Source organism: Astatotilapia calliptera, chromosome 11, assembly GCF_900246225.1.
Source record: "Astatotilapia calliptera chromosome 11, fAstCal1.2, whole genome shotgun sequence".
Classification (NCBI taxonomy): domain Eukaryota; kingdom Metazoa; phylum Chordata; class Actinopteri; order Cichliformes; family Cichlidae; genus Astatotilapia; species Astatotilapia calliptera.
This window is the reverse complement of record NC_039312.1, coordinates 18,804,686-18,829,748: the sequence shown is the minus strand read 5'-3', so window position 1 is coordinate 18,829,748 and position 25,063 is coordinate 18,804,686. Positions and strand designations below refer to the sequence as shown.

Genomic DNA, 25,063 nt, shown 5'->3' with positions numbered 1-25,063 from the left:
TCCACTGTCTGTTTTGTTTTCCATTTGATTTATCCATTTCACTCTTGTTTTTGCAGTACCGCTTCTTTCCTTTAAGGTTGGGGGCAGCACTGAGAGATCAGCAGAAATGTGCTGACATCATCTCCAAAGATCCAGTCATAGCTTGGATGGGCGTGAAGGGAAGGGTGGGGGACCAGGGAGGAGAGGAGGGAGAGAGATACACGGAGGATGGAAGATGCGAGGAAGAGGAGGAGGGAGGAAAGCAGGAACTGGGCATCAAGAGAGAATACTGCAGCTCCCTCTCAGATTCTACACACACACACACACACACACACACACCACGCACACACCGATGAACTGGATCATGAGGCTCTGAAGCACACGCCCACAACAGCAGCATCACTGTGCTGCACCACAGAGAGAGACCAGCCTATACTCCCATCTCTGACTCTCCCTCTTTCATTCTCTGTTTGCCTCATTCTCTTTCACACACAAACACACACACACACACACACATAGAGGCAGACACGTGCTGCAGGGAAGATCTGAGTGTTGGGTCGCTGAGCATTCATATCCCCCTCCCCTTCTTCTTCTTTCTCACTCTCACTCTCTCTCCTCGTTCACCTTGTCTGTTCTGGCTGTATGGTTTATCGTTGCGTCAGAGTCAAAGACAGCCAGCGAGAAGCATGCCGGGGGAGAGCACTCACAGATCCGTGCCCAGCGACAAGCATCCAGGGCAGGAACCTGAGGAAACAGGGCTCCCTGGACCAGGTAGGACCACTGGGCTTGAGCACTGGGAAAGGAGAGGGTTTCCATTGATACTAATTGAGACAGAGACCAGGGCGTAATCGAGAAGAAAGGCTCAAGACTGTGTTGAGCAAGTAGTATTTAACAGATAGGATAGGAAGGACTGAAGTATTAGCAGGAAGAAAAGCAAAGGTAAAGGATTATTTGACAAGCACTAACTGCTCAAAAGTACCTGGGAGATCTCACTTTAGACCTGGGTGATTTCTGTGTGTCTGACATGTGCAGGCTGAGTAAGCTGTGATTCAGTTGCATGTTTGCTTCCTCGGTAAACTGCATGTTGCCTCTCCTTCCCCCTTGCAGCTATTAGCAGCCTCCCAAGAGATTCCACCCCTAGACATCAACTCTTACCTCGTCTCCTTTTACTCCCCATTACAGAATCCAAATTAGCAATCTGTTCCTTTCAGCTACCACAGTATTGTATGTACCGACTAATTTCATTGTGTAACTGCCCCCCCCCCCCCAGCATCCAGCCTCAGTCCTCATCGGATTCCCAGTGCTCTTACCCCCACCCTAAATCTGGCCCCCGTAGTCTCTATCACTCCTCCCACTGCCCCATGTTCATGCCACATCCGCATCCCCATCTCTACATCAGTTTTATGCAAGCTGTAAGTGCAGAGCAGTGTGGCGTAGCTCCTCCCTACCCCCCAGCTTCAACAGGAACATGACACAGCAGCATGGCAGAGCACAGTTTAACACAAAAACACAACCTCACAGGTACAAGAGCTTTCATTATTTTTGTTGTTTATTGTTTACTATATAAGATCATTAAATATGGTTATAGGTTATAGTGAAAGTTTTACCTTAAACTTTATAATCATTCTATTGTATTATATTATACATTATATTGTTATGTATTATAATTATAAATTACTTTGATCTTATTAGAGTATAGATAGATAGATAGATAGATAGATAGATAGATAGATAGATAGATAGATAGATAGATAGATAGATAGATAGATAGATAGATAGATAGATAGATAGATCAGAGACTCGCTCTTGGGGGTGGCAAATCCAGCACTGCATCCACTGTGACGCAGCTTTAGTCTGCTCAACTGCGGCCTGTTCTTCATACAGCAAGCTAGGTGCTCAGATTAACTGCATTCCCTGAGACCAGGCTCCAAGGCCAGGCAGTCGTATTATGTCACTGACTTATTTAGCAGCCTAGCCAAACAGTTTTTATGTACTTCCTATGATTGTCACTAAAGCACGATAGAGCATTTCTAGATGTGTTTTCAAGGTATATATTGCTTGATTTTCTTGAACTCAGATATGCTGTTGAAAACCAGTGCTATATTAGCCTTTGTCACCGTAGCATAGTGAGGTTTTGTTGAGCTCCTGCAGGAGAAGACAATCAGAATCAGCCTGTTTATGTTCCGTTGAGACTAGGCTGTGCTGTAGCAGAAGAGTTGTCTTTTGTGTATTATGTATTGTGCATCTCTCTGACCTAACAGCAGCTTTTAGTCTATGTGGCGTGACTCAGCACACACACAAACACACCTTCATCTTAATATTGGAGCAGTGATCGGGAAGAGCTTCTAAGTGCTGATGCTTGCATCTGCCACCTCCCCAGGGAGGGCAGGACAGTAGCGAGGGAGGAGAAGAAAAGAGCATGTGCTTAGTTACTACTACGCCCTGCTAGATACATCTGCGTACAAAGCAGAGCCAAAGCGAGGATCAGCTAGGAAAAGGCTAAGGAGTAATATAAGGGAGTGATAGAAAGAATGAGCTACATAACAGTAAGTGAATGTGATATCTATGCTCCATGGAGAACAAAACACGTGCATGTGTCAGTGAGGGTGTATATGTGGCTGGCACTGAGTTGAGCCACTTGTGTGTTGTAATGACCAATCAGCATGTGAATTGAGGTCACCCTACAAATGGCCCAGTTAAATGAGGTTTCTGTTCTCGGTGTGTGGATGACAAAGAGCTTAGAGCATATCTTCTGAGGGATATTTTGAAAAAAGTACAATTTTGCATTGTAGTAATCAAAGAGCATCAAAGAACTGATTTAAGATGACAAATAGAATTTTAAATTTTTTTTATCTTCTTGCTTTTTACTTTCTTACTCATACCCAAGACTTCCTCTACTCCCTCTTGATTCATTTCCTTCATTCAGCCTGACATTTCATCTCAGTGATTTCTCCATTCCCAATGACAGGTGAGGATACAAAATGATAACAAGGTCCAGAAGGACAAGAGGACAGAGAACGCTGTAATAGAATAACAGCTTATTTTGCCTCTGGCTAATTGTGCTAATTGTGAAAGAGACGTGCAGAGGTAAAGATTCTTGTGTATGTGAAGAAACATTGTTTCTGACTTCCATCTATAGAGACCAAGCTTTTGGAGGATTGCCGCACGCATTACAAAAATAATAATAATAAATACATTAAAACAGTCTTGTTTTAAGTCTCAGTACTCTTTTTTTTCTACTGAAAGCCATTTGCTGTGTCATGAGAGCTGAGGGGTATTTGTTTACTGACTGGCATTTTGGTGTAATTTTCTTTTGCTCTTTCTGAACTAATGTGTGGGCTAAGATAAGTGAAACTCAAACACAGAAATCTAAAGTCTAATATTATACAATAAAAGAGGCATGACTTTCCACATCACGTCTAGTGCCGTGGTACTAAGGTGATTTAGTCAGCTTGCTTATATGATATTTTTGTTAATTCCTCAGAGTTCAAATGTATTAATATCCGAACTCTTAACCTCCTAGGACCTGGTGTCCACATATGTGGACATCACATTTTGGGTTATTTAGACCAAAATATTCAATTTTGCTCAACAAGGGTCTGATATCCACTTATGAGGACATTATACTTCTACTGTGCTATTGAAATTTTAAACAAATATCCGTATATGCGTCAAATATCAAAGAGAAATCAAAAATGCATGTCGTGGAAGAGTTCGGGTCATAGGAGGTTAATATTTGTTTTGATCTTTTTTTCTTTTACTTATGAAGTTGATTTATTTTCATTTCTCTTTTTCAGACATGACCAGACACCCATCTACTGACTCCACACCAAGTGACAGTGGTTCATCCCCGAGTGACAGTGGTTCTAGTCCCTCTCCCAGTACTCCACAAAAGCTGCTCCCAGCATGCACTTCTCCATTTGGACCACGACTATTTCATGTGTCCCCTAGCTCTTCTGGTACCCCAAGACCTCAACCTGAAGGCTCCGATCATCGCAACAACAGCACACCCAGACTGTCTGGAAAATTAGGTGGCCATGGACCATGTGGCCGCCATGTCCCTGTTAAGATGGAGCGAATCAAGGTGCGTGTCTTGTGTGTGCGTGCATGTATGTGTGTTTGATCATGTTGTAGCTTCATAGCACTTAGGATACCATTATGAACATTTGTAATTGTGTATGTAAAATGTTTTATTCCCAGGTCTTAACTGGTTCTGAGGTGGAGAGTGACTACCAGGAGCCACAAACTATTGATACAAGGGTGGTGATGGGTGAAGAAACACTGCTGAAAACAACAGAGATCAAGAAAGGGAATCCCTTTACTGCCCCAAGTGATCAGGCTGTACCTTTACCAGATATTCAAAGCTTTTCAGATCCTCAGGCACAGGCAAAAGAGACTCAGTTGGAAACAAGAAAAGAGGAAAATCAATCCCCAAAACAGGAGGCTCAGCAAAAAGACCGTGCAGACCCCTCAGCGACTCTCCCTATGCCTTTTCACAACCCCCTGCTCCCTCCCTCTACCTCCCCAGGGTCACTCACGACAGATGACAGCTTGATGGAGAAAAAAGAAGAGTGTCAAAGCCTCTCTCAAGATGAAGTGCCTTCCCACTCTTTTTCTGAGCCTTCCTGTCCAGTTGCTTTGTCCTTTTCTGAGCCAGTCTGTGCTGTTGACCCACTACGAGTGGGTGTCCCCTCATGTCTTGACCCTGACCTTTACTACACTGCTCCTTCTACCCCAATTAAAATGGCATCTCGCTCTTCACACCTGAAACATCATTCATATCCTGGCTCCCCTGTCTCTCCACTGTCCCCTGGTTCTCCCTCTGACAGTGAGGACCTCTGTTCCCCTCTCACTTCTCCTTCTGGCTCTTACATCACAGCAGAGGGAGGCAGCTGGACCTCCTCTTACACATCTTCCACCTCCCCCTCCACATCTCCAAATCCACTCCTCACAGAAGAAACACAGGAGGCTCCTGCTTGTTTTGTGGGGTCCTTGTCTGAAATTGGAGATGAAGTTGGGGAGGAAAAGGGAAGAATAGTTCCAGAACGCGAGGAAGAAAGGGCAGGGGACTTCTGTCTGTACCATGAGGGGGATTTTGCTTTGAATTCCCCAACAGGTATAACAGACACAGTCATAGTTGAGGAGGAAGAAATTTTAAAAGGGGACGAGGTCAGTGTTTCTAGAGAAAGCTGTCGCCCCTGCTGGGTAACTGAGGACACATCCCCTCTGAGGAGCAGTAGCAGTAGTGACTCCCAGGAGGATGGAGGGGGTTATGAAAGTTCACTCTGCCCTCTAGATGAGGACAGTATAGAAAGAGCTGAGTCGTCTAGACCTATCCAGTCGGGACTGAGACTGCAACTTGAGGCATGCGTATCAGAGGAACATTATGGACAGATGGATGTCCACCAAGAGCCTCCTTCAACCGCCTTGACTCCTGACACAGAGAACATGACCATGGCCTCATCAAGCCTTAGCCCTGACTCACCTGTCCTCTCCCTGGATGCCTTCTTTCCTGGAGCGTTTGATAGGCTTGGTCCCAGTTCCTTCATACTATCCCAGGCAGCCTGTGCTGATGATATACCAGAGGAGGAGAGGATGATCCCTGCCTCCCTCATCTCCTTTCCCCTTCACACCAGCCTTATCTTTAAGGCTGATTCAATGGAAATCACTCTCTTCCCCACTGAAGAAGAGAATGAAATAGAAGTTAATGACAGAAACGAAGAAAAGGACGTTGATGCCTATGCAGCGGGAGAAGAGGAGGCAGATGTAGAAGATGACGATGAAGACGAAGAGGATGACGATTATGATTATGATGATGATTTTGATGGTAATGCTAATGGTGCTGTCAGCTGTGATGAATATGAGAAAACTAATAAAGATGATGGCAGTGATGACCGTAAAGAGTCAGGCGAGGAAGCTAAGGTGGAAGTGAAAGTGGTAGAAGAGGACGAAGAGGAGGAGGAGGAAGAAGAAGAAGATGAGGACGACGATGATGAATGTCATAGCAGAGCAGTGGAGGATCCCACAGATGAGGATAGCTCAGCATCCTTCCTTCATTCGCTTTCAGAAACTTCTCTTAATGAGGGGTTGGATGAGTCTTTTTGTTTCCAAGACGATACAGAGGAGTCATCAGATTCTGCCTCCTACAACGGGGAGGAAGACGAACGTCTGTACAGCACTGAGAGGCATGCACAATCATTAGAGCCCACATCAGCAGATGGACCTGATCCAGGTCAAATACAATCAGAACCTGAACGGGCAACTGTCAGTGACACAGTACAAAATGAACCTTTGCCCTCACAGCAGAGCATGGATGAACTAGCGGATCGCTGCAAAACCACCTGTCTGTCTGAAGCCACTGCCCACCCTAAAGGAAACAATGTAGATCCCAGTCCTGTGGATGCATGTAAAATCCCTGAGACCCAATCAGACCCTGAACTAGAATCTACCAGCGAAACAGGCAAAACAGCGAAACAAGCAAGCACAGACAAACCACTGGATCACCAGAAACTATCCTGTCCTGCAGAAGCGAATTCTTCTCTGTCAGACTCCGACGACCCGAATAAGAGTGCAAATGAGAGTGAAATGACTTATCTTGATTTTTTCTCCAATCCTCTTGAGGGGCCTAAGCCCAGTCCCTTTTTTAACCCTTCCTCCACTCCTGATACCAGCCATGTGTCACCTTCTTTTGCAACAGAGTCCCACATGTCCCACATTCCTCCCTCTGCTACTTCTGTGCAGGAAACAACAGACCAGAACATTTCAGTTTTTCCAGAAGAAGATCACCAGGGCAAAGATGTTGATTTCAAATTGCCCAGTAATAGTGGCACAGTGGAAAAAGAACCAGAAAGAGACTCTTTGAAATTACACAGTGATAACTCAGTAACTGAGCCCATAAATGGGCCAGAAAGAGATTCTTTCAAATTGCTCATCAAGCCTCGCCACTATCACTCTGAAAGCCAAAGGACTGTGGGAGCAAGTAGACGTGTGTTGTCAAAGTCTTTCTGCAGTAAATATGATGTGCCTGTAGGGGCAGAGGCCATGTGCAGAACCAGTATTCACAGTGAGTCTGATATTGACCTTGACCAGAAGAATGGGAATGCTTCAGCAGAGTCAGTGAGTGTGGAGTGTAGAATCAGTGATTCTGGTCCGTCTCTGAACAATGTCATTGCTACTAATGACTTGAATAAAGGTGTTCCTCTTCTATCTTGTCCTAAAGACCCTAGTCCCAATCCCAGTAATATCCCTGTTTCGACCTCTCCAGAAGTCATATCAGAACTAGCTGACAATCTGGCCCTAACACCTGAACACTGCCCTGGTGACTCTTCCCAGGAGAACCTAAGGGAAAACACCCTCAGTACTGATGAGGGAGTACTGGGAGCTGTTGGTTCCCCACACTCACCTTTTGCCATCTCTCCAAAAAGGGAAAATTCAGAAATGGACACAAGCAGAGAGATGGGTTCTGTAGCAGGGGCATGGTGTGACACCAGGGTGGGAATGGGGTTCAGTCTTGGATTAGGAGCAGAGGCTGAGTTTGGTGTCTGGGGAGCAGGGGAATCTCTATCATTGTCTCTGGGGAAGAGGTATGAGTTAGAGGCGGAAAGTTTGCTCATGTGTGATGCAGAAGGCCAAAGCAAGCAGACGGCCATGGTTTCTAACATGAACAGTGAAGAATGCAGAAATTATGATAATGTTCTCGGGTCTATGCTAGATGAAGACGATAACAACAGTTTGCATGGAGAGAAGCGCCAAACAGATACCGAAGAACTGGTTGGAGAGGGAGTTTCTGAGTCCAACTTGGCACGCTGTAAGTCCACTGAGGAGATTTCAGTAGAAGGAGGGGGAGAAGACGGGAACGCCAGCTTCCTGGAGGATGATATCAGTAATCTAAATCCACACAATGACGGCGATAACACAGAAACACAAATACAAAACACTTGGAAGAATTGTAACAATAACAGTGAGTCTGCATTTGGCTCTGCTCATGGGAGTCTCAATGCTCTGTCAGAGGAAGTCAGACACCAGAGTGTGAGTGTCAGTATTAGAGACTCTGTCTCTAATATTCCACTTGAGGAGATGCCACCTCAGGTTTCGGACATGATTCCTGATGGAGACAGGAAATCAACAGATAGTTTGATAAACCAGACACCAGAAACAACACAGACACCATTCCCCGAGAAAGGTGGCTCCAGCATCTCTGTGCCATTAACTGAAACTCACTCAGATGCAGCTGCAACAAACAAACACTTTGATTTAAAAAATGAAACCAACTTAAGAAGTCATACAGGCCCAGAGTGTCAGACAATCACTCCAGAGAGTGACACATCATTTTCTTTGGTACAGGGCTCCTTTGGATCATTCACTCCTAAATGCAAATCCAATGATTCCAAACCAAGTAAAGCTTGTCAAGAAAAGGTCAATACTGGTTCTTTGTCAGAAACAGAGATAATGGAGTCTCAGACAGAAAGCCAAAGAAAATGTGATGGCAGTCCCCTCATGGACAAAGTTGTCGATGAACCAAAGACTAAAGATGCCTTTAGAGAACAACAGCATGTTGTTTATAACTCAGGGGAAGACAATGAAGAAGACAAAGTGGAAGAGAAAGCAAAAGAGAGAGGTGCAAAAAAAGATAAGAAGAAGAAACAGGAAAGGAAATCCCGTTCTGCACAAAATGACTCAGAGCACTTTCCCTGTGACAGCCCCAAGGAGGGACATTGCACAGATACATCATTTGATGCAAAGAAAGGAAGGAGAGGAAGGCAGAAACAGAGGGCACCTCTGACAGACAGTCAAGGTGCCTCTAGCCCCGAATCTGTTGTTGATCCAGAGAAACCTGCTGTTCTTTTAAATAACACACCAGGGGTACGGTCAAAGGGGAATGCAGAAACATCCAAATCTAAGACAGGACATAATGCAAGCAACAAGTTTTCATCACTGGATTGTCAACAGAAGACGCCTGGGACAGACAAGGTTGAATCTGGTTCACAGCTCCAGGTAGAAAACAATCCGAGTCCTGATGTCTCTACCACACACACAACAGACAACCTAAATATTGTTGTGGCGATGAACCAAGACGTACAGCAGGAAGTTCTTGATAATAGACCGCTACCTGATAATCAGAGAGGACTTACAGTGGACATTAATGATAACAACATAGATATTACCCACAATACCATACCATACTCTCTGAATCCACTTTGCTACTCAGCATCTCCTGTTTCCTCTTCCTCTTCCTCCTGCTCTCTACCTTGTGCCTCAACAGACCCAGAGCATGATCTTTCCACACCAGTGCAGGAATCCCAACCTGACCTCTCAGCCCAACAACGGCAAGAACCTTCACTGTTCACGTGCCACACCACCCCTGTCCGTTTGTCAACCTCCCCTACAACACAGAACACCCCTAATTCCCAGTTCCTTCCTACCACTAACCTCCAAGAGATCACTGATGTCCTCAGTACATCAACTGTGTCTGCCACAACTGTCTCTTCACCCTTATTCTCCACTGCCATGCCATTAAGTCTGTTTCAGTCTGCCCAGGAGTCATCTTTACCCGAGCTGGGGAATTTAGATGCAGTCTGTATTCCAGACTCTAGTTCCCATCCCCAGTCTCAGTCATACTCCCAGTCTCATGCTAACGCAAGAGTACAGTCTCACAAACAAGTCAGTCAAGGTCACACATGGAGCACACAAGACAGGTGCAAAGGTGAGTAAAGTCATGATTACCTCAAACCAAACATTCCCTCTCTAATCCAAACATTTGAGTTAGCGAGTTTGTCAAAGAAAAGGTAAACACTTCCTAACACTGTTATCATAAAAGCTGTGATAATCATTGTGTGTTTTGTAAGGTCCTAGTTTGGCTGAGGAAGAGACAGACAGTGAGGGCGATGGAGGTAAAACATCCCAGCCCAAAGGAGTTCAAGGAAGCAGAAATGGATCACTACAGAAAAACTCTGGTTCAGCCAATCAAAGGGAAATTCAGCCCTTCTCTACCCACCAACTTACAGGCAGGCGGTCCAGCTGTCCTATGAAACACAGCCACAACATTTGTGAAGAGACTGACCTATCATTCCAGAGCAATTGTAAGTGGTTTCATACCTCCTCTGGGGCACTGAAATCCCCCAAAATTTCTTTAGCTATGTGTTATACAACCCACCCTTCTCTCTTTCTCTTTCTCTTTCTCTTTCTCTTTGATTCTCTCTTTGAGGTTATGCAACGTGATAACGCTCTCTCCATCTTACATTTATAAGTTTACTGACAGAGAGGATATTTTAAACTGTTTCAAAGTTTGTAACCTAAATTATGGATGAAGTGTTATTACCCAGCAAGGAAAGTGCACTTATCAATGTGTGCCAGCATTCTGTCATTTTCATGTTTATTCAGGCTGGAGTTGAGCACACTGCTACGTTGTGTTACATACTATTGTGAAGCCACATTGCAAAAGACGTGAATATCACATAGTGATTTTTTATTATATTTTTAATCAAAATAAGCTAATTAAAGTCTCTGGTACTGATTAGATATCAGATATAGATTATTCATGTACATAATTGGTACATAATGAATCTATCTATCATTAAAATAGGCTAATTATGTACTAATTAGGAAGATCATTCGATAGATAGACAAATTATTTTTACTCTAGTTTTCCTATGGACTTATTTTATATATGTGTGCTTTGAATTTGTTTTTGTGAAGGTTCAGTGCTGGCTTCATGTAATGAGTCTGAGAGTGAGGGTTCAGTTCCTGAGCTGGAAGAACTGGAACCACTGAGACCATCAGAGCCACAGGTGAGTTTGTCTATGGGATTTTAAAGGTGACCATCTTTCCATATATATGTATATGTATAGTATATAGTATATAGTATATATACATATATATATAGTATATATATTTTACACAATGTACTTCTGGCCAAGCATGTTGTTTAACATGTTGTTCAACTAGCATTGCATTTTAAACTCATAAAATCTAATATTCATCAGATGTTAGCCTTTTTGCTATTTAGCCAGTAGCAGTGGCAGCCCTGATTTCCAGCTACTCTTTAAGGCAAACTTTAATCAAAATGTTGCTGCTATTGCAAAAAGCAAAAAAACAAAACAAAACAGAAGCATCATGAGTTATATTTAGGTATATTAGCATAAACATATTAGCAACATTTGCATATTAAAAGCATAATGGATTATTTCATAAACTTAACTGTTTTTTCTCTAGTCTATCTCCTCTGCGGATGAAGGGTTAAACAGGCCAAAGCAGAGCCGTAGTGAAAAGAAGGCCCGCAAGGTTGGACTACTATATGCTACTACATAAACTTAATAAGTGGTCAAATATAATATTAAAAGTGATACGATTCTTTTTCTTTCATTTCAATCCCTAATTCTTGTTTTCTCTATTGTGCATTTAGGCCATGTCTAAGCTGGGTTTGAAGCCAGTCCACGGTGTGACCAGAATCACTATTAGGAAGTCCAAGAGCATCTTGTTTGTCATCAGCAGACCAGATGTATTCAAAAGCCCCGTATCAGACATTTATATTGTGTTCGGAGAGGCAAAGGTGAGTACTGTTTGTCTATTTGGTTACTCAAGTTTCAGCTTTCAGTTTTAGCTTACTTATCCGGTCCTTTTCTCTCCTCAGATTGAGGACCTGTCTCAGCAGGCTCACAAAGCAGCCGCAGAGAAATTCAAGGTGCCTGTGACCTCTTCTCCCTTAGCCCCACCTGTCCCACCCAGCCTCACCATCAAGGAGGAGAGTGAAGAGGAAGAAGAAGAGGTATTTTCTGAACTATTGTTTCTGAATACCTATTTCAACAACCGTTAAAACGTATGTTCTGAAATCTCTCTTTATCCTTGCTTCTTTCTTTCTTTCTATACATCAGGTGGATGAGGGAGGCCTTGAGCAGAGAGACATTGAGCTGGTGATGGCTCAGGCCAATGTGTCACGAGCCAAAGCCGTCCGTGCGCTGAAACACAACAAGAATGACATTGTGAATGCTATCATGGTGAGAAACGATGAGGCTGAAGGCGGGAAAGAGAGGGGAAGACAGAGAGTGTGGAGGGAGGGCAGATGGTGAATAAAATAATGAGTCACAGCCAGTGAGCAGGGAGGGGGTGAGATGAAAGAGCAGAGGACAAATGACAAGTAGAATTTCTCCCCAGTAACTGAATAACCTCCACTGTTCTGTAGGTCATCAGTACAGTCTCATGGCCACTAGATGGCAGCAAGTGCTCTCATAAGAACTGGAGCTGTTCAAGTGACGCAGATGTTTTGTTTCTTGATGCAGGATAAAATACTATTAAGATAACTGGGAAATGAAGCCTCACATAATGAGTATCCCTTTTAATTATATACAAAGAGAGATATGTTCCACAGTGGCACATCTTTTTCATTGGGTAGAAGTGAAGATAGTATTTTTGTTGTTTTCATTTATCTTGAATTCAATTTTCCACCTTTTCTCTTTCTCACCTTCACTTTTCTCCCCTGCATTTCCACAGGAGCTGACCATGTGAGCGGTGAAGACGATTCAACTCCTGACCCCTTTATTCCAGCCTATAAAGCCTAAACACCTGACTCTTCTATATCGCTGCTACTATATGTTGCATCCCCAATATCTGCTAAATAAAGTCTGTTCCAACGTGGGCTCTGACTGGACCCTGAAACTGATCTTACTGAAAAGATTAGTCTTTCACATTCATTAAATCAAACATGCTATATTGATCCTTTACGCCAACTTTCACTTCAGGAGAAGTTGAAAATATTTAAATGAAAGAAGAGGCGAAATGTTTCTGATTGGTTATCGGAAGCAAAATCTGTGCTATTCGATTCCATGCTAGAGTTACGTCCTTAATTTATTGGACAAAAACATCATTCTTGCAGTTTTGCATCTGTACACCACCACAGGGGATTTTAAATCAAACAATTTTAAATCCCATGTTTGAAAAGCTCAAAAATAATGAGAAAAATCGAGTGGAAAACAGTTTCATAGCCAGTTGAGGCTCAGTCTCTTGTAATTTCATTACAAATGAAGCAGGAATGAAGCAGTGTTTTATAGCATTTTACTGTAATTTAAAAATATGAAGTTAAACGATATCAGTGCAAGTGAGGAAGGTCGTCAGTTGGCTGAAAAACCAAATCCACCAAGTGACTAAATCAACAATTTGTTAGATTATTAAAAAGAAAGAATGCGCTGACCAGCTAAGCAACAGCAAAGAGTCTGACAGATCACAGACGACAAGTAAATGATTGCAGAATTATTTCCATGGTTAAGAAAAACCACTTCACAGAATTTAACTAAGGCAAGAATTATATTGAAAAGGTTTATTGCCAAAGTCTATAATCAAGAGATGCCGTCACAAATGCAGAAAATATGAATACAGACATTTTACAACAAGGTGCAAAAGACCAGTTACAAGCAAGAACAAGAAATCCAAATTATACTTTTCCAGAAAACAGGTGAAAGAGGATTCATTAGCTGGGCCCACATCCTCAGTTTAGGTTTTGCAGCGTTATTTAGTAGATAAAGGTGAATAAAGGCACATGAACTAATGAAAAGTGAAGAAGTGAAGGAATTGAAAAAAGGGCAAGGAGGGTGGGGCATGGAAATAAGAACGAACAGCCCTTAGAACTGGGGGTGTCATATATAGATAAGACCCAGAAGGGGCATGTTTGGAGTCGTGGTCCTGCTCCTGGAATTCAGATATTTTATCTCCAATATATAGTACTAGAATGGTGGAAGAAATAAGTATGAAGAAGGAAAGAAACAGCTCATGATCCAAAGCGTACCACATCATCTGTCAAATATGGATATAATGCCTGTTTATTGATGATGTGACTGCTTTTTTTTTTTTTTTTTTACTTTTTGTGTCCCGTTTGGATCTTTAGCCATCAGAATTGTTGTCTTGAGGCCAAGAAAGATGCCAAGCGATTTATTTTACCAAGTGGATCATCATGGCCTTGCCATATTGGTCCATTTGATTGACCTTTATTATAATTATGAATTTATTTTATTTTCAGTTGCTACAAACGGGACAGACATGACTGGGGGATAGGACAGGGAGAAAGAATGAAAGAAAGAGAGGGAGAGAAAGAAAACCAAAGGGGAGAAGAGATGGTGAGAAGGGGGGGGGGGGGGGGGGGGGGGAAGAAAAAAAAAAGAAAAACAAACAAAACACCTGGATCACCTGTATGGAGAAAAAAAAACAGAAGAGAATGATGATGTGACTGCTGATAGAAGCAGCAGGATGAACTGTGCAGTGTACAGGGCTGTACTCTGACTGACCCAGACAAAGCGATTAGGTAAGAAGCAAAAGCAAACAGCAAAGGCAGCCCAAGAAGCAAACAAATGGGATGTTCTGTAAAAAGTCAGTTGCCTAATCTTAGTTCAGCAGAGCAGCCTTTCAGTTATTGAAGATAAAACTTAATGCAGAAAGACCCACAAAGAAGGTGGTTGCAGTAAAGGCTCAGAAGAACAGAGCATTTATTGACTTTCATTTGGTCTAGATATCAGGCAGTCATTGGGCGCAAACAATATTTATCCAAATATTAAAAACCATGTTAATGTTAATTGATTTGAGCCTATGAAAATGAGTGAGGTGGATGTATAAAAATGTCAGTAATTCCAAAATAGTTAATGCAGTTTTTTTCTAAAATCCCTTGAATTACAGCTGAAAGTCTGCACGCATACATATTTATGATCAGTCAATTTCCAATGCGCTGTGGTCATGTACAAAGGCAAAACTGCAAAAAACTGTCTTGTCTTGTGGCCTAAATGTGTGAGATAAATGAAGACTGTATAAAATATGCTTGGCACAATATATTGTATATCGATGACCTTTATTTAACTGGCCGCAGGTTGTATCTTAAACAAACATTACAAGTAATTGTTTTAATGTTTTTGGAAGGCAATCTTAAGTGTATGTGACCTAAACTGAAAATTCACCCTCACAACTTACATATAACAATGCCACAAAAAAGAAAAAAACAAAAACAAAAAACAATCACAGAGAGATGCCAAATGATTTTTTTTATTGTACAAAAGTGGTTAAAATACAAGGCATAGATGAGGAAATGCTGGGTCTGTTTTGACAAGTAGAGGCAAGAGCACAATGACTGATCACTGGTTAATCATTTAAACTTAAACACAACTATAAAAAAAATAAGGGAAAATAATACGTACTATGTATATGTGTCACTGACACTAAAGTGCAGTGTTCTGTTGCATAACATTTTTGGTACAAATATCTACTTGCTAGTGTGGGTGATCTACCTACATTTGACATTTACTGGGTGCTTTGTTAAAAAAAAAAAAAAGCCTGCACACTGATCCAGATGAATCATCAAATTACAAGCAATGACCACTGTTAATGAGTATTGCCTGTTCCTTTGACTGAATTAACTCCCACATATAAAAGCAGCATCAAAAGCAGATGTGAAGGACAGTATGTCTGTTTCAGTCTGTGATCGTATTAAAAGGAAAATGATGCCATAGGGGTGGAAAAACCCCAACAACTATAAAATAAGATTAGTCACCATGGTCAGTGGAAATGTACTGTTAGCAAACATCAAACAGTGGTAAATCTTTCATTATGAACACACACAGTTCCTTCCAAAATATAAACATAGGACTTAAAGCCTGCTTTGTATCATCAAAATTCATCCAAAATTGTAGTACAGCAAAAAGTGGTTATCACCTCAATGTGCTCCACAGCAGTTCGAGCAGCAACTTCTCTTCTGGAAAACTGAATAAATACCTTTTCTGGCCCGAGTCAGGCCAGGAGATCAATATCTCTTTAAGAGCTGCTTTTGGCTGGGAGGACATTATTCTCAAAGTGTCCCTGGTTGGTGATGTTCCCTGCTGGGTAGTATCTGGCCACCACAAAGGAAGAACCATCTGATGCAATGGCTTTACCGACACCCAGCTGTTTAGTGCTCTTCCACACCATTGCTGTGAAATGGCCTAGGCGACATATAAAAGGAGAAATGATGAATAGAAAGAAATTAGAAAGGCAAAATCTGGACCACGTAAGAGAGAGAGAAACGTGCTTTTACTGTAGTGAACAGTTGAGGCTAAGTTCACACGCTCTTCAGTTTATCCAAATATTTGCAGACACAGGAATTTTAATTCCTCTCTCATTCATCGCTTCGAAATCTCTCCTCTTGCCTCGACCGCTTTAGTCCTTTCTTAAGGGAACTTTGCATGACTCAGTGTGAATCACTGCGATGGCCTACTAGTGATCTGCTTCATGTGTGATTAAGTTACACCAGCTCATGTACACTGGTGTCTGAGGCTATGGGAAACCATCTGGAGGAATTAAGGCACAGTGGATGTGACATGCAGGGTTAGAAGTGATGCATAGGATTGTAATTTCCCCTCAGTTTCTCCTTGGCTGGTCACAGTCAAGCAGTTGCACGTTGTCTGAGGTGTGACATCAGCACAAGAATAACAACAACCTTCTCCATGCCTGAATAAATGTGACACTGAGAGGGAGAAACTGACATCGAGTAAACAAAAAAACGACAAAGAAACAGAGAAAACAACAAACTGGAAAAAAAGAAGATGAAAAAAGACAGTTAGAGATAGATGTGCATGAATCTCACCGGTGCCAGAGGAGAAACCGGGACGGTTGAAGTTGTACTGTTTCACTTCATCATACCAGCGGTCTGCCACATCCTTACCTGCACATGCAAACAACTGGCTTGAACTTAAAGGAAAATCAAATTAGCCTTGTGTCACACAGTAAGCAGAAAGCACTCTACAAATCCTCCTTAAGCTCCTGCTTACAGTGCTGCACTTTTTGTCACGCTGTGCCTCACTGTGTGTGTATCTTGTGAAATACACCGGTCTGTGCTGACATATTTCTGCACTGAGTCATAGTATCTGAAGTGGAAGGGAAATGGATCCCAGCTGTTCACTTGCAGGGTTTGGCAGACACCACAGAGGATCTAATTTAGGCTTCACAGGCTAAAATAATGCATCTGTGGAAGAAGGTGTCTTATTAGATTTTCCTGCCACATTCTCACAGAAACCTACATGTACAGGACATCTGAATTACTGTAAAGTTTAGACAAATTCAAATGCAGAAAATAACCTGTCTGGTCATACGAGGCCCAAGCCAGGTTTTCGCCACAGCTCCCTCTACTGGACTCCACGCTGTGTTTTAGGATCCGTGTGCTGGCCAGACTTTCAGCATAACTGTAAAGAGAGACAAAGAAAATTGTACAGTGTACTGCTTGAGTTAATTCCCATTTATACTTTGGGTGATGCATGTGTGGATGCACACTTTAAAAAGTCCAAGTCTTCATCAGTAAATTGAAGAGCTAGGAAAAAAGGAAAGAAATTTCGCTTGTCATGTCAGAGACTTCTTCAGTTCTAAAAACAAACAGTGAACAGTCTCCAGATATTTTGGAGATGGCCGTTGTCAGGCAAGGTGTGAGTGGGGGTTGAAGCACCTGGTAAGGGATCTCAAGACTGGACTATCAGTCTCTTCCTAGGTGCTTCGACCCCCCCCCCACTCAAAATATCTGCAATACTCCAGCTTTTGCTTTAAAAACTGAAGGAGCCTGTTGGATGAAAGGTCTTAGACGAGATGTTTTCTTCTTAAATAAGTCTAGTTTCTTTCTTTTTGAAAAGCTCAAAGGACTACCTGGATGATTGGGAACTTATACAGACATATTTCATCAAGAATAATTTCAAGAGCTTTCACATTTTTAAAGCTTGCTGCAATATCCTGCTCTCCACTTCTACAAGAAACAGAACAACAACCTTAAACCTGTGGGGCAGAAACAGAAACCATTTCCTCTGTAAACAATCTGGGTTAGCCCAACCCTTGGATCATTTCAAGGGGTCAAAATAAATTTTCATAGACTAATTTGATGTTGTAAAGTCATAAAGTTAACTCACTACAAACATATAGGAGTAACTGCTGTCCTATGAACTTTGTAGTGATATAATTCAGGAGTAGTGTCCAGATTATTCTAATTTATAATCAATTCCAAGGTAGTTTCTACAGTTTTCACATGTTAGCATAGCTGTTCATATAGGTGTGCAGTGGCCTGATTGACCCACACAATGTGCTGTGGATCCAGAATACATGTTAAATTCTTCCTTGTCGAGGTCATTTGGGGTTTTTGGATGAAAAGAAAAACATATGTTGTGGAAGCAGTGAGATCTGTTATCCATTTTGGCTGAACTGTGCTTTAAACTTAGTTTATTTATGTTTTTCATACACAAATCATGTCCAAGACACACAGCGTGTAAGAGCTGTGTGCCCAGTCAGTTTACACAAAGAGTGAGACAGACCCCATTCGTCGAGTTCCAGTGAACTGAGTTTTCCATGCAAGCATCAGATTATCTCAAAATTCCAATACTGATATTGGAATACTGATAGATATTACAGTTAAGTTCATACATGGCTTTTAAAATAATACTGTCATTTTAATTGTGCTTCAAATGTTCCTGTGAGGGATCACACAACTGAAGAGGTTTTTAGCGCCATGTTATTGTTGCTTTGCACCATCACACATGTTCAAGAAAATGGAGAAAGACTTTTATGACAGCTGCCTCGGTCCTTCCTGACAGCGGTGGACAAGCTGACATACTCGAGAGATTTAACTCTCTTGTGGAGCTTCTCTAAGAGTCTAGTGGAAATGAAGCTTTATTCAAACTTCATTTGAATAAAATGCTAATGCAGCTGCAATTAGTGACAACAAATTGTCAACAAAACCTGTAATCACAATGAAAACAAACCAAACACCCAAGATATATTTTTTATAATTTGTGGTTATTGCATCTGACAGGCTACGCTGGAACTGTCACTGTTATCTGGAGCAGTTTGACAGTGACTAGTATGTGCAGTCCTTGCTAATTAGGTTTCTAATTTGATCTGTTTGTGCATTAACCCACCGGGCAGCCTCTTTGCTCAACTTGCTGCTCAACTTTAGCGGAGGAGCCTGGTGCTTCATCCTGTAGTCGTTGTGGCACCGCAGCACCTCCTCAGCAAACTGCTTTGAGGCTGGGAGACAAACAGGACAGACAGGAAGACTAAGTCAGCCTCTGACAAAACAGACGTAATGATGCAACATGAAGACTCGGGGAAGGTTGTAGAATACAAACTCAAGCTGAAACCTACAGCCTGAGTGACCTCAGATAGCGAGTACCAACTTGGTGACAGGTGATGAAGTAGAAAACATCATCTGGATCAGCCCCCTCCCCCATACCACCACCACCACCACTGGTGCCTATCACTCATGGGGCTTTTCATGAGTCTCACAGTCTCTTGAGCACTCACACAATAGGCACATTGAAACAGCCCCGCAGAAACAACAAGGCTGAGAGAAAGCATGCAGCACCACTATTAATCTTACCTTACAATTTAGTGCCATCAAAGAGGACAGTAAATTAATAACGGAAAAGGACATCGGACAGAAATTAGATTTAGACTTCTGTATGTGGTCTGTTCTAATTTTAAAAGAGCATTGCCCACAAATGCAGACAGTAAACAAACATGGCTCTTGTACAGCTACATGGGGACAAAGTTCAGCCAACAATAAACATCAAAAGCTTCAGGGTGTAATATCTGCTTACCTGATTTTCCCATGTTGCTGACACAGGAAGCCTTCAAGTAAGATCAGGAACAAGCTTAGAGCAAACTAGAAGCAGCCTCTCCTCTGTGCTGTTTTCAGACTCAACTCTCTCACTGTTACTTTCTCTTTCTTAAGTGCAGTGTAATGCTGGCACTCTGACAGTGCTTCTAATGCATTTATTTCTTGGTTTTTCCTGTCTCATTCTACCGTGAACTCACATAAACTTTTGCAGTCTTCCCCTTTAGCTCTATCGGGATGTAACAATTATTGCTCAACTATTCCTCTTTTTCATTTGTCCCTCCTTTGGCCACACACCATACTATCTGCATGCCCTACTTCTTCCTTTCTGGCCTAGAGAAGCACACACCCAAGCAGGGGAGCCCCTGCAGTCACTGGTGACATCATCTCTGTGAGACACATGCCCATATATGGCTCTGAACTCCTAATATTCAGGAAAACATTGCCCCTGGTAGCCCTGTACTTCTTTTCTCACAATCTACATGTTCATGATGAAGAATTAAGCTAAATAGTGTGCACTAAGGACAATAAATGTCTTTCACTTTCACTACTGGGAACTCGTTTAATACCCCGAGGATCAATATGTTCCATTGTTATTCCCAGTGCACCCAAATGAAAATGAGCGATTCCTTAATTCCCTCCCTGGATTGAAATTAGTAACTGACAAATTTCCCCTTGAAACAAAGTGATTCAATATTCATCATGCTACAGAAAAGCTGCAGAGCTTTTGCTATGTTACCCACCACACTTTATCCATGTCTTCTACCAAAGATATTTGTCATTTCAAAATAAATAATAAAAGCAGGGCTGGCTTGCAGCAAAACCTCACATAGAATTACCTCATATTTTATCACACATCTGTCTGACTCTGCTTTGGAAATCGTGTCTGGAGTATTTTCTTCATGTTACAGCTTGTGTAAAGAATACTTTAGAAAACAAAACACTCTTACAGCTTTCTTACTGCCATCAATAGGATTTCATTGTGTCAGCACCAAAGTGCTCTGAGGAAACTGCTTAATGTTTAAAAGCAGATGATGCAGAGTCTTTACTGGCTAATTTCCCAGTTGTTCAGCCACAGTTTGCTGGGCTTGAATAAATCAAGGCCAATGAGGACACGCAGCACGGAATATGAATGCACGTAGGATCAAGATATTTAAACGTCTTGCAAATATGCAGATATTTTAAAGACTGATGGATGCACGCCATAAAATCTTGACAGTCTATTTATAATGACATAAATACAAAACTAATCATGTCTTCAGCTGTATTTTGCATTTGGCAGTAATGCTGACATGCTCAACAACTGAACAGAATAAACAGTTGTATATTTCGTGAGCCTACTGCTGTGCTAGTGTTATCGTGTAGTTTAGAGGACCGCTGTAAAACCTCTCAGACTTAAAAGGATTTATATTTGACTACGTAGGGCAGCGGTTTACACACTTGCCTAACAAGTGAAAGATCCCTGTTTTGATCCCAGACGGATACACAAATCCCTTTGGGGTTGTGTCAGGAAGGACATCTGGTGTAAAAATCTGCTAAATCAAATATGTTGAACTACCTGCAGAGGCGACCCCTTGTGAATAAGGGGGTAGATGAAAGTAGCTCTGTACTGAGGCTATGCTCTCTGCAACGGTTTGTAATTTTTGCTGTTCTGGCAACTGATGCAGCAGTTCATGCCGTGAATACAATACATGGTAATCCCAAAGACAACTTCGTAAATGAGTCAGCTGAATGTTAATTTGCAGTATAGGCTTCAGGTGTTGGTCTCTAATGAGATGCAATGAAAACGAAATGATTCAGCATTTAAAAATGTGAAATTTGGAAAAGTGGGGAAAATGGGTCCTTGTTTTGTCAGACGACGTATGTGCTGTTCTCTGGGCCAAAAATTCAAGAACAAATCCAGAAATGGTGGTTAAATAAGTGTGAGACATAGCTAAAGTTAGTTATATATCCTACTGAGGCAATCATCCACTCATCTTTAATAAATGAAAATAAGACTTTACTGACAAACTCTGTGATGCTTTGAATTGTAATTATTTCATTTGCCACAAGGTGGGTCTGTTAGCAAAGGTACTCAGTGTGGCCATTAGTCACACTAAGTGCAACTAATGGCATCCTGGTTTCATAATACGAGTGGACATGATGGGATTCATGTGAAAAGTCAAGCCACTTGATTTCTCATTAGCTGGATAGTGCTATCTTAACAAATAGATTTCCTCCCTGCTACCATCTGCAGAGTGATGGGACTGGACAGCTGGAAGAAGACATTTACGTAGTGCTCTCGACACGCCGGAACTTTACAGCAATATATCTTAATTCGTACTAATTGAGATAGTTGTTGAGTGTGTAATATCAAAGAGTATACGCAGTGCGAAAGTGTGTGTTTGTATGCATGTGGTAACAGGGATAGCACAATTTATAAGGAGAGCCCCTTTTAGAGGGACAGTACAGACATTGATCCATGCAGATATTAGATCATTTATCTCTGCACACTGTCCTTATCTGCTGTAGATATTGCTTGGCTCTCCTCCCTGTCAGCTGTGACATCGTTCCTTAACTTCTCTCCCCATCCCTATCTCTTTCTCCAGGTCTCGTATCCCGGACCACCACACCGTCAACCTGTAATTTTCTTTTTTTTTTTCCACTTGAAACCTCCGAGGAATCTTCCCGCAGGTCTTGTCCTAAAGAGAAGAGAAAACCAAATTCTTTCCTGAACAGAACAGGTTTTCCACTCCTGTCATGACTGCAGTGGATGTGGATTTATGAGAACAGAAATATGAAATAACTCATACTGGGGCTGTAAGTGCACTTAGTTTCATATAATTCCTCTTTAGCGGTCCCAGGAGGAAGGTGAGGACTTTTTAATAACTCCTTCCATTCACCTCCATCCTTATTAAGGGGTCTAGTTGAGTGAAAATGGAGACATCTACTGAGGGGGTGTTGAGAGGATTGATCTCGGCTGAGAAAAAAAAAAAAAAGAAAGTGAGGGGGCTGCACTTTTTTTTTCCAGGCAGTTGTTGGATTCTCTCTCTCCAGAGCTCCGCTCCAGAATTTGACACATGAAGAAGTCTTTTATGGTGTCATTAGTGCAACTGTTCCATGGAGGACAAATGATTCTGTGGGTTAAGAGGAGTTAATCACCTGCCAGTCAAACCTCATCAAGCCGCCTCTACGGATGAGGCGCTATACAAATCTCATCATATTTATGGAGCCTCAATTAAGCCGATACAGGCAAGGAGACACATGCATAAAGAAGAGAGTGACAGGGGTAGGAGAGGGAAGGCTTGGAGTGGGAAAGAAAGAAAACGAGATAGTGGGAGACAGTAAGAGCTGGACGACGCTTGTCTGACACTAAGCAGCAGAAATGTAATGTCTTAAAAGGCCATCACAGTCAATAAAGTTCCTAATGTGCTTAAAGCAATTACTGTGTCCGGAGAGGAACAGAGTGCATGCAGGATATTAACCCCAGTAACCCACTCTATCTGGACCATAATTAAATTATCCTCACATCCTCATTCTCATACAGACACACATGCACGCACTCAAACCACACACTTCAGCAAGCGTGCATTCATTTATGCATGTTCACAGGAAGTGTGTGGAGAACTGTGTGTCAGCTGATACCTTGAACTGTGAAAAGAGGAGAAAGTAACATAGATGTGGATCTATGGGAGCAGCACTAACAAGTATTATTTGACCTTGACATTGATTGATGTGTCATGTTTTGATTAAAACAAGGAGACTGCCAGTCTCTCAGAAAACTGCAGGCTCTCACGCATCAATTGTCAGTCGACGGGTCGGTGATGTCTCCGACAGCATATAATAATCTTCAGTAATTACTTATTTCAAGGGCCCTTTAGTTCCATTTAAAAGTGATGTGTGTAATAATTGACAGGTTCCAGCAAAGGTATTTATAATTTAGTATTAAGTCTAAGGGGGTCATGACTAATTGATATCAAGGAAGAAAGTGAATTCAATCAACTTTTTCCCACTCGTCCATCTGTTTGTACATAATTTCAATTTCCTTCTAGCTCTTAGTGTTTAAAGAGGCTTTCTAACTCTTTTTAGCATTTGGATCTGCTGCCCGTTCCTTCTGCTCTGCTTCTTTTCACCCGGCATTATGCATATTCAAGTTTAAATAGTTATGCCCAAGTAACATAGCTAATACGTTTCTTGGGCTGATTTAATGCCATTTAATAGTTGTCATACAAAATAATATTTGCAGAGCCAGGGAGAATTCTTGACACTACAGACCCTAATTATTGCCTCTGAAAATAACAACCCAGCCTTAAGCATTCTGCATGGGCTCCCGAAGGCGCTTTTCTCAGCATCTAGGACAGCTTTTGTGGCTGGGCTTGGCGGCTTGCTAATTTTGTATTTCTAGATGGTGCCTCTTTGGTTTATTTTGGGCTGTGCTTGTATCATTAAGTACTTTTTCATGACCTTGCTTTGGGAATGCTAAGGTGTTTCTTCAGGTTAGCGTTAAATAAAGTTCCCTTAAACGCCACAATTAGGTTTGCACGTATTTGCACAGCGACACAATTGTTGTAGTTTTGCCTCAGTACAGCACTGCAGTGCATGATTTCAGCTTTAATACAAGGGGTAAACAAAAGCATCACCTCAGCTGTTTAGGAGTTAAAATCATTTTCATACATATCCCCTCATTTTCAGAATCTCAAAGTTAATTAGACAATTGACTGACAAGCAGTTTCGCAGAAAGATGAGTCTTTTTCTCTATTTTATGACAAATTAAGCAGATAAAAAAAATTCATATTAAACTTTCATTTGGTAGCTGGTCACTGGAACTCTTAATATGAAGGCCTGGACCGTGGTGTAACCTGCCTTTGCGCTATGGTAGCTGTGACAGGCTCTAGACGCCCCATCCCTGATAAGAATAAGTCAAAGAGAACGGATACATGTATGAACCAATCAGAGAACTAGCAAAAAACTTGAAGTGGCCAAATTGAAAATCCGGTACATTTTAAAAAAGAATGAATGCACTTACCAGGTCAGCAACACCAAAAAAAACCCCTTAAGGTCCACAGAATATGACTAAAGTGGATGATCGTGAAATTCTTTCCTTGGTGAAGAAGAAGAAAATCTTCTAGCCCAGGGGTGGGCAATCTCAGTCCACGAGGGCTGGTGTCTCTGCAGGTTTTAGATGTGTCCTCGAGCCAACACAGCTGATTTAAATGGCTAAATTAGCTCCTCAACATGTCCTGAAGTTCTCCAGAGGCCTGGTAATGAACTAATCATGTGATTCAGGTGTGTTGACCCAAGGTGAGATCTAAAACCTGCAGGGACACCGGCCCTTGTGGACTGAGATTGCCCACCCCTGTTCTAGCCTCTAAATGTCTAGCCAACTCAAGAACACTCTGGGGGAGGTAGGTGTATCATTGTCAAAATCTGGGGGAGGTAAGTGTATTATTGTCAAAGTCTAGAGCTTGTCAAGTGATTTCTTGCTGAATGGAATACAGAACGTTTACAACAGGG

The 25,063-nt window shown here is 41.9% G+C and overlaps 2 protein-coding genes and 1 long non-coding RNA gene across 3 annotated transcripts; 1 reads left to right on the top strand and 2 right to left on the bottom strand.

The window, feature by feature from the left end:
* Positions 1–203: 203 nt before the first annotated feature.
* Positions 204–12,617, top strand: nacad (NAC alpha domain containing). The gene is made up of 10 exons (XM_026185373.1): positions 204–750; positions 3,777–4,063; positions 4,180–9,682; positions 9,825–10,058; positions 10,675–10,766; positions 11,191–11,259; positions 11,381–11,527; positions 11,609–11,743; positions 11,850–11,972; positions 12,466–12,617. The coding sequence occupies exons 1-10, from the start codon at positions 666–668 to the stop codon at positions 12,478–12,480; spliced, it is 6,690 nt and encodes a 2,229-aa protein (XP_026041158.1). The 5' UTR covers positions 204–665; the 3' UTR covers positions 12,481–12,617.
* Positions 12,618–14,978: 2,361 nt separating this feature from the next.
* On the bottom strand, positions 14,979–19,972 carry glipr2l (GLI pathogenesis-related 2, like). Its single transcript, XM_026185743.1, has 5 exons — positions 19,554–19,972; positions 18,873–18,981; positions 17,059–17,162; positions 16,568–16,645; positions 14,979–15,926 (listed from the first exon to the last, which is right to left on the bottom strand). Exons 1-5 carry the CDS (start codon positions 19,564–19,566, stop codon positions 15,760–15,762), a joined length of 471 nt encoding a protein of 156 aa, XP_026041528.1. The 5' UTR covers positions 19,567–19,972; the 3' UTR covers positions 14,979–15,759.
* A 1,575-nt stretch (positions 19,973–21,547) lies between these two features.
* On the bottom strand, positions 21,548–24,693 carry LOC113032512 (uncharacterized). Its single transcript, XR_003273892.1, has 3 exons — positions 24,576–24,693; positions 22,363–22,529; positions 21,548–22,251 (listed from the first exon to the last, which is right to left on the bottom strand). It is a non-coding gene; the product is annotated as an uncharacterized LOC113032512 (long non-coding RNA).
* Between the last annotated feature and the right edge of the window lie 370 nt (positions 24,694–25,063).

What these genes read in the sequence shown, in the direction of transcription:
- nacad (XM_026185373.1), top strand. Translation starts at nt 666, where the DNA reads ATGCCGGGGGAGAGCACTCACAGATCCGTGCCCAGCGACAAGCATCCA. An exon ending in TTAAGATGGAGCGAATCAAG is followed by an intron (nt 4,064 to 4,179) that starts GTGCGTGTCTTG and finishes TTTTATTCCCAG; the next exon opens with GTCTTAACTGGTTCTGAGGT. An exon ending in CACACAAGACAGGTGCAAAG is followed by an intron (nt 9,683 to 9,824) that starts GTGAGTAAAGTC and finishes GTGTTTTGTAAG; the next exon opens with GTCCTAGTTTGGCTGAGGAA.
- glipr2l (XM_026185743.1), bottom strand. An exon ending in GGCCTCGTATGACCAGACAG is followed by an intron (nt 16,646 to 17,058) that starts GTTATTTTCTGC and finishes TTGCATGTGCAG; the next exon opens with GTAAGGATGTGGCAGACCGC. An exon ending in CGGTTTCTCCTCTGGCACCG is followed by an intron (nt 15,927 to 16,567) that starts GTGAGATTCATG and finishes TATGTCGCCTAG; the next exon opens with GCCATTTCACAGCAATGGTG.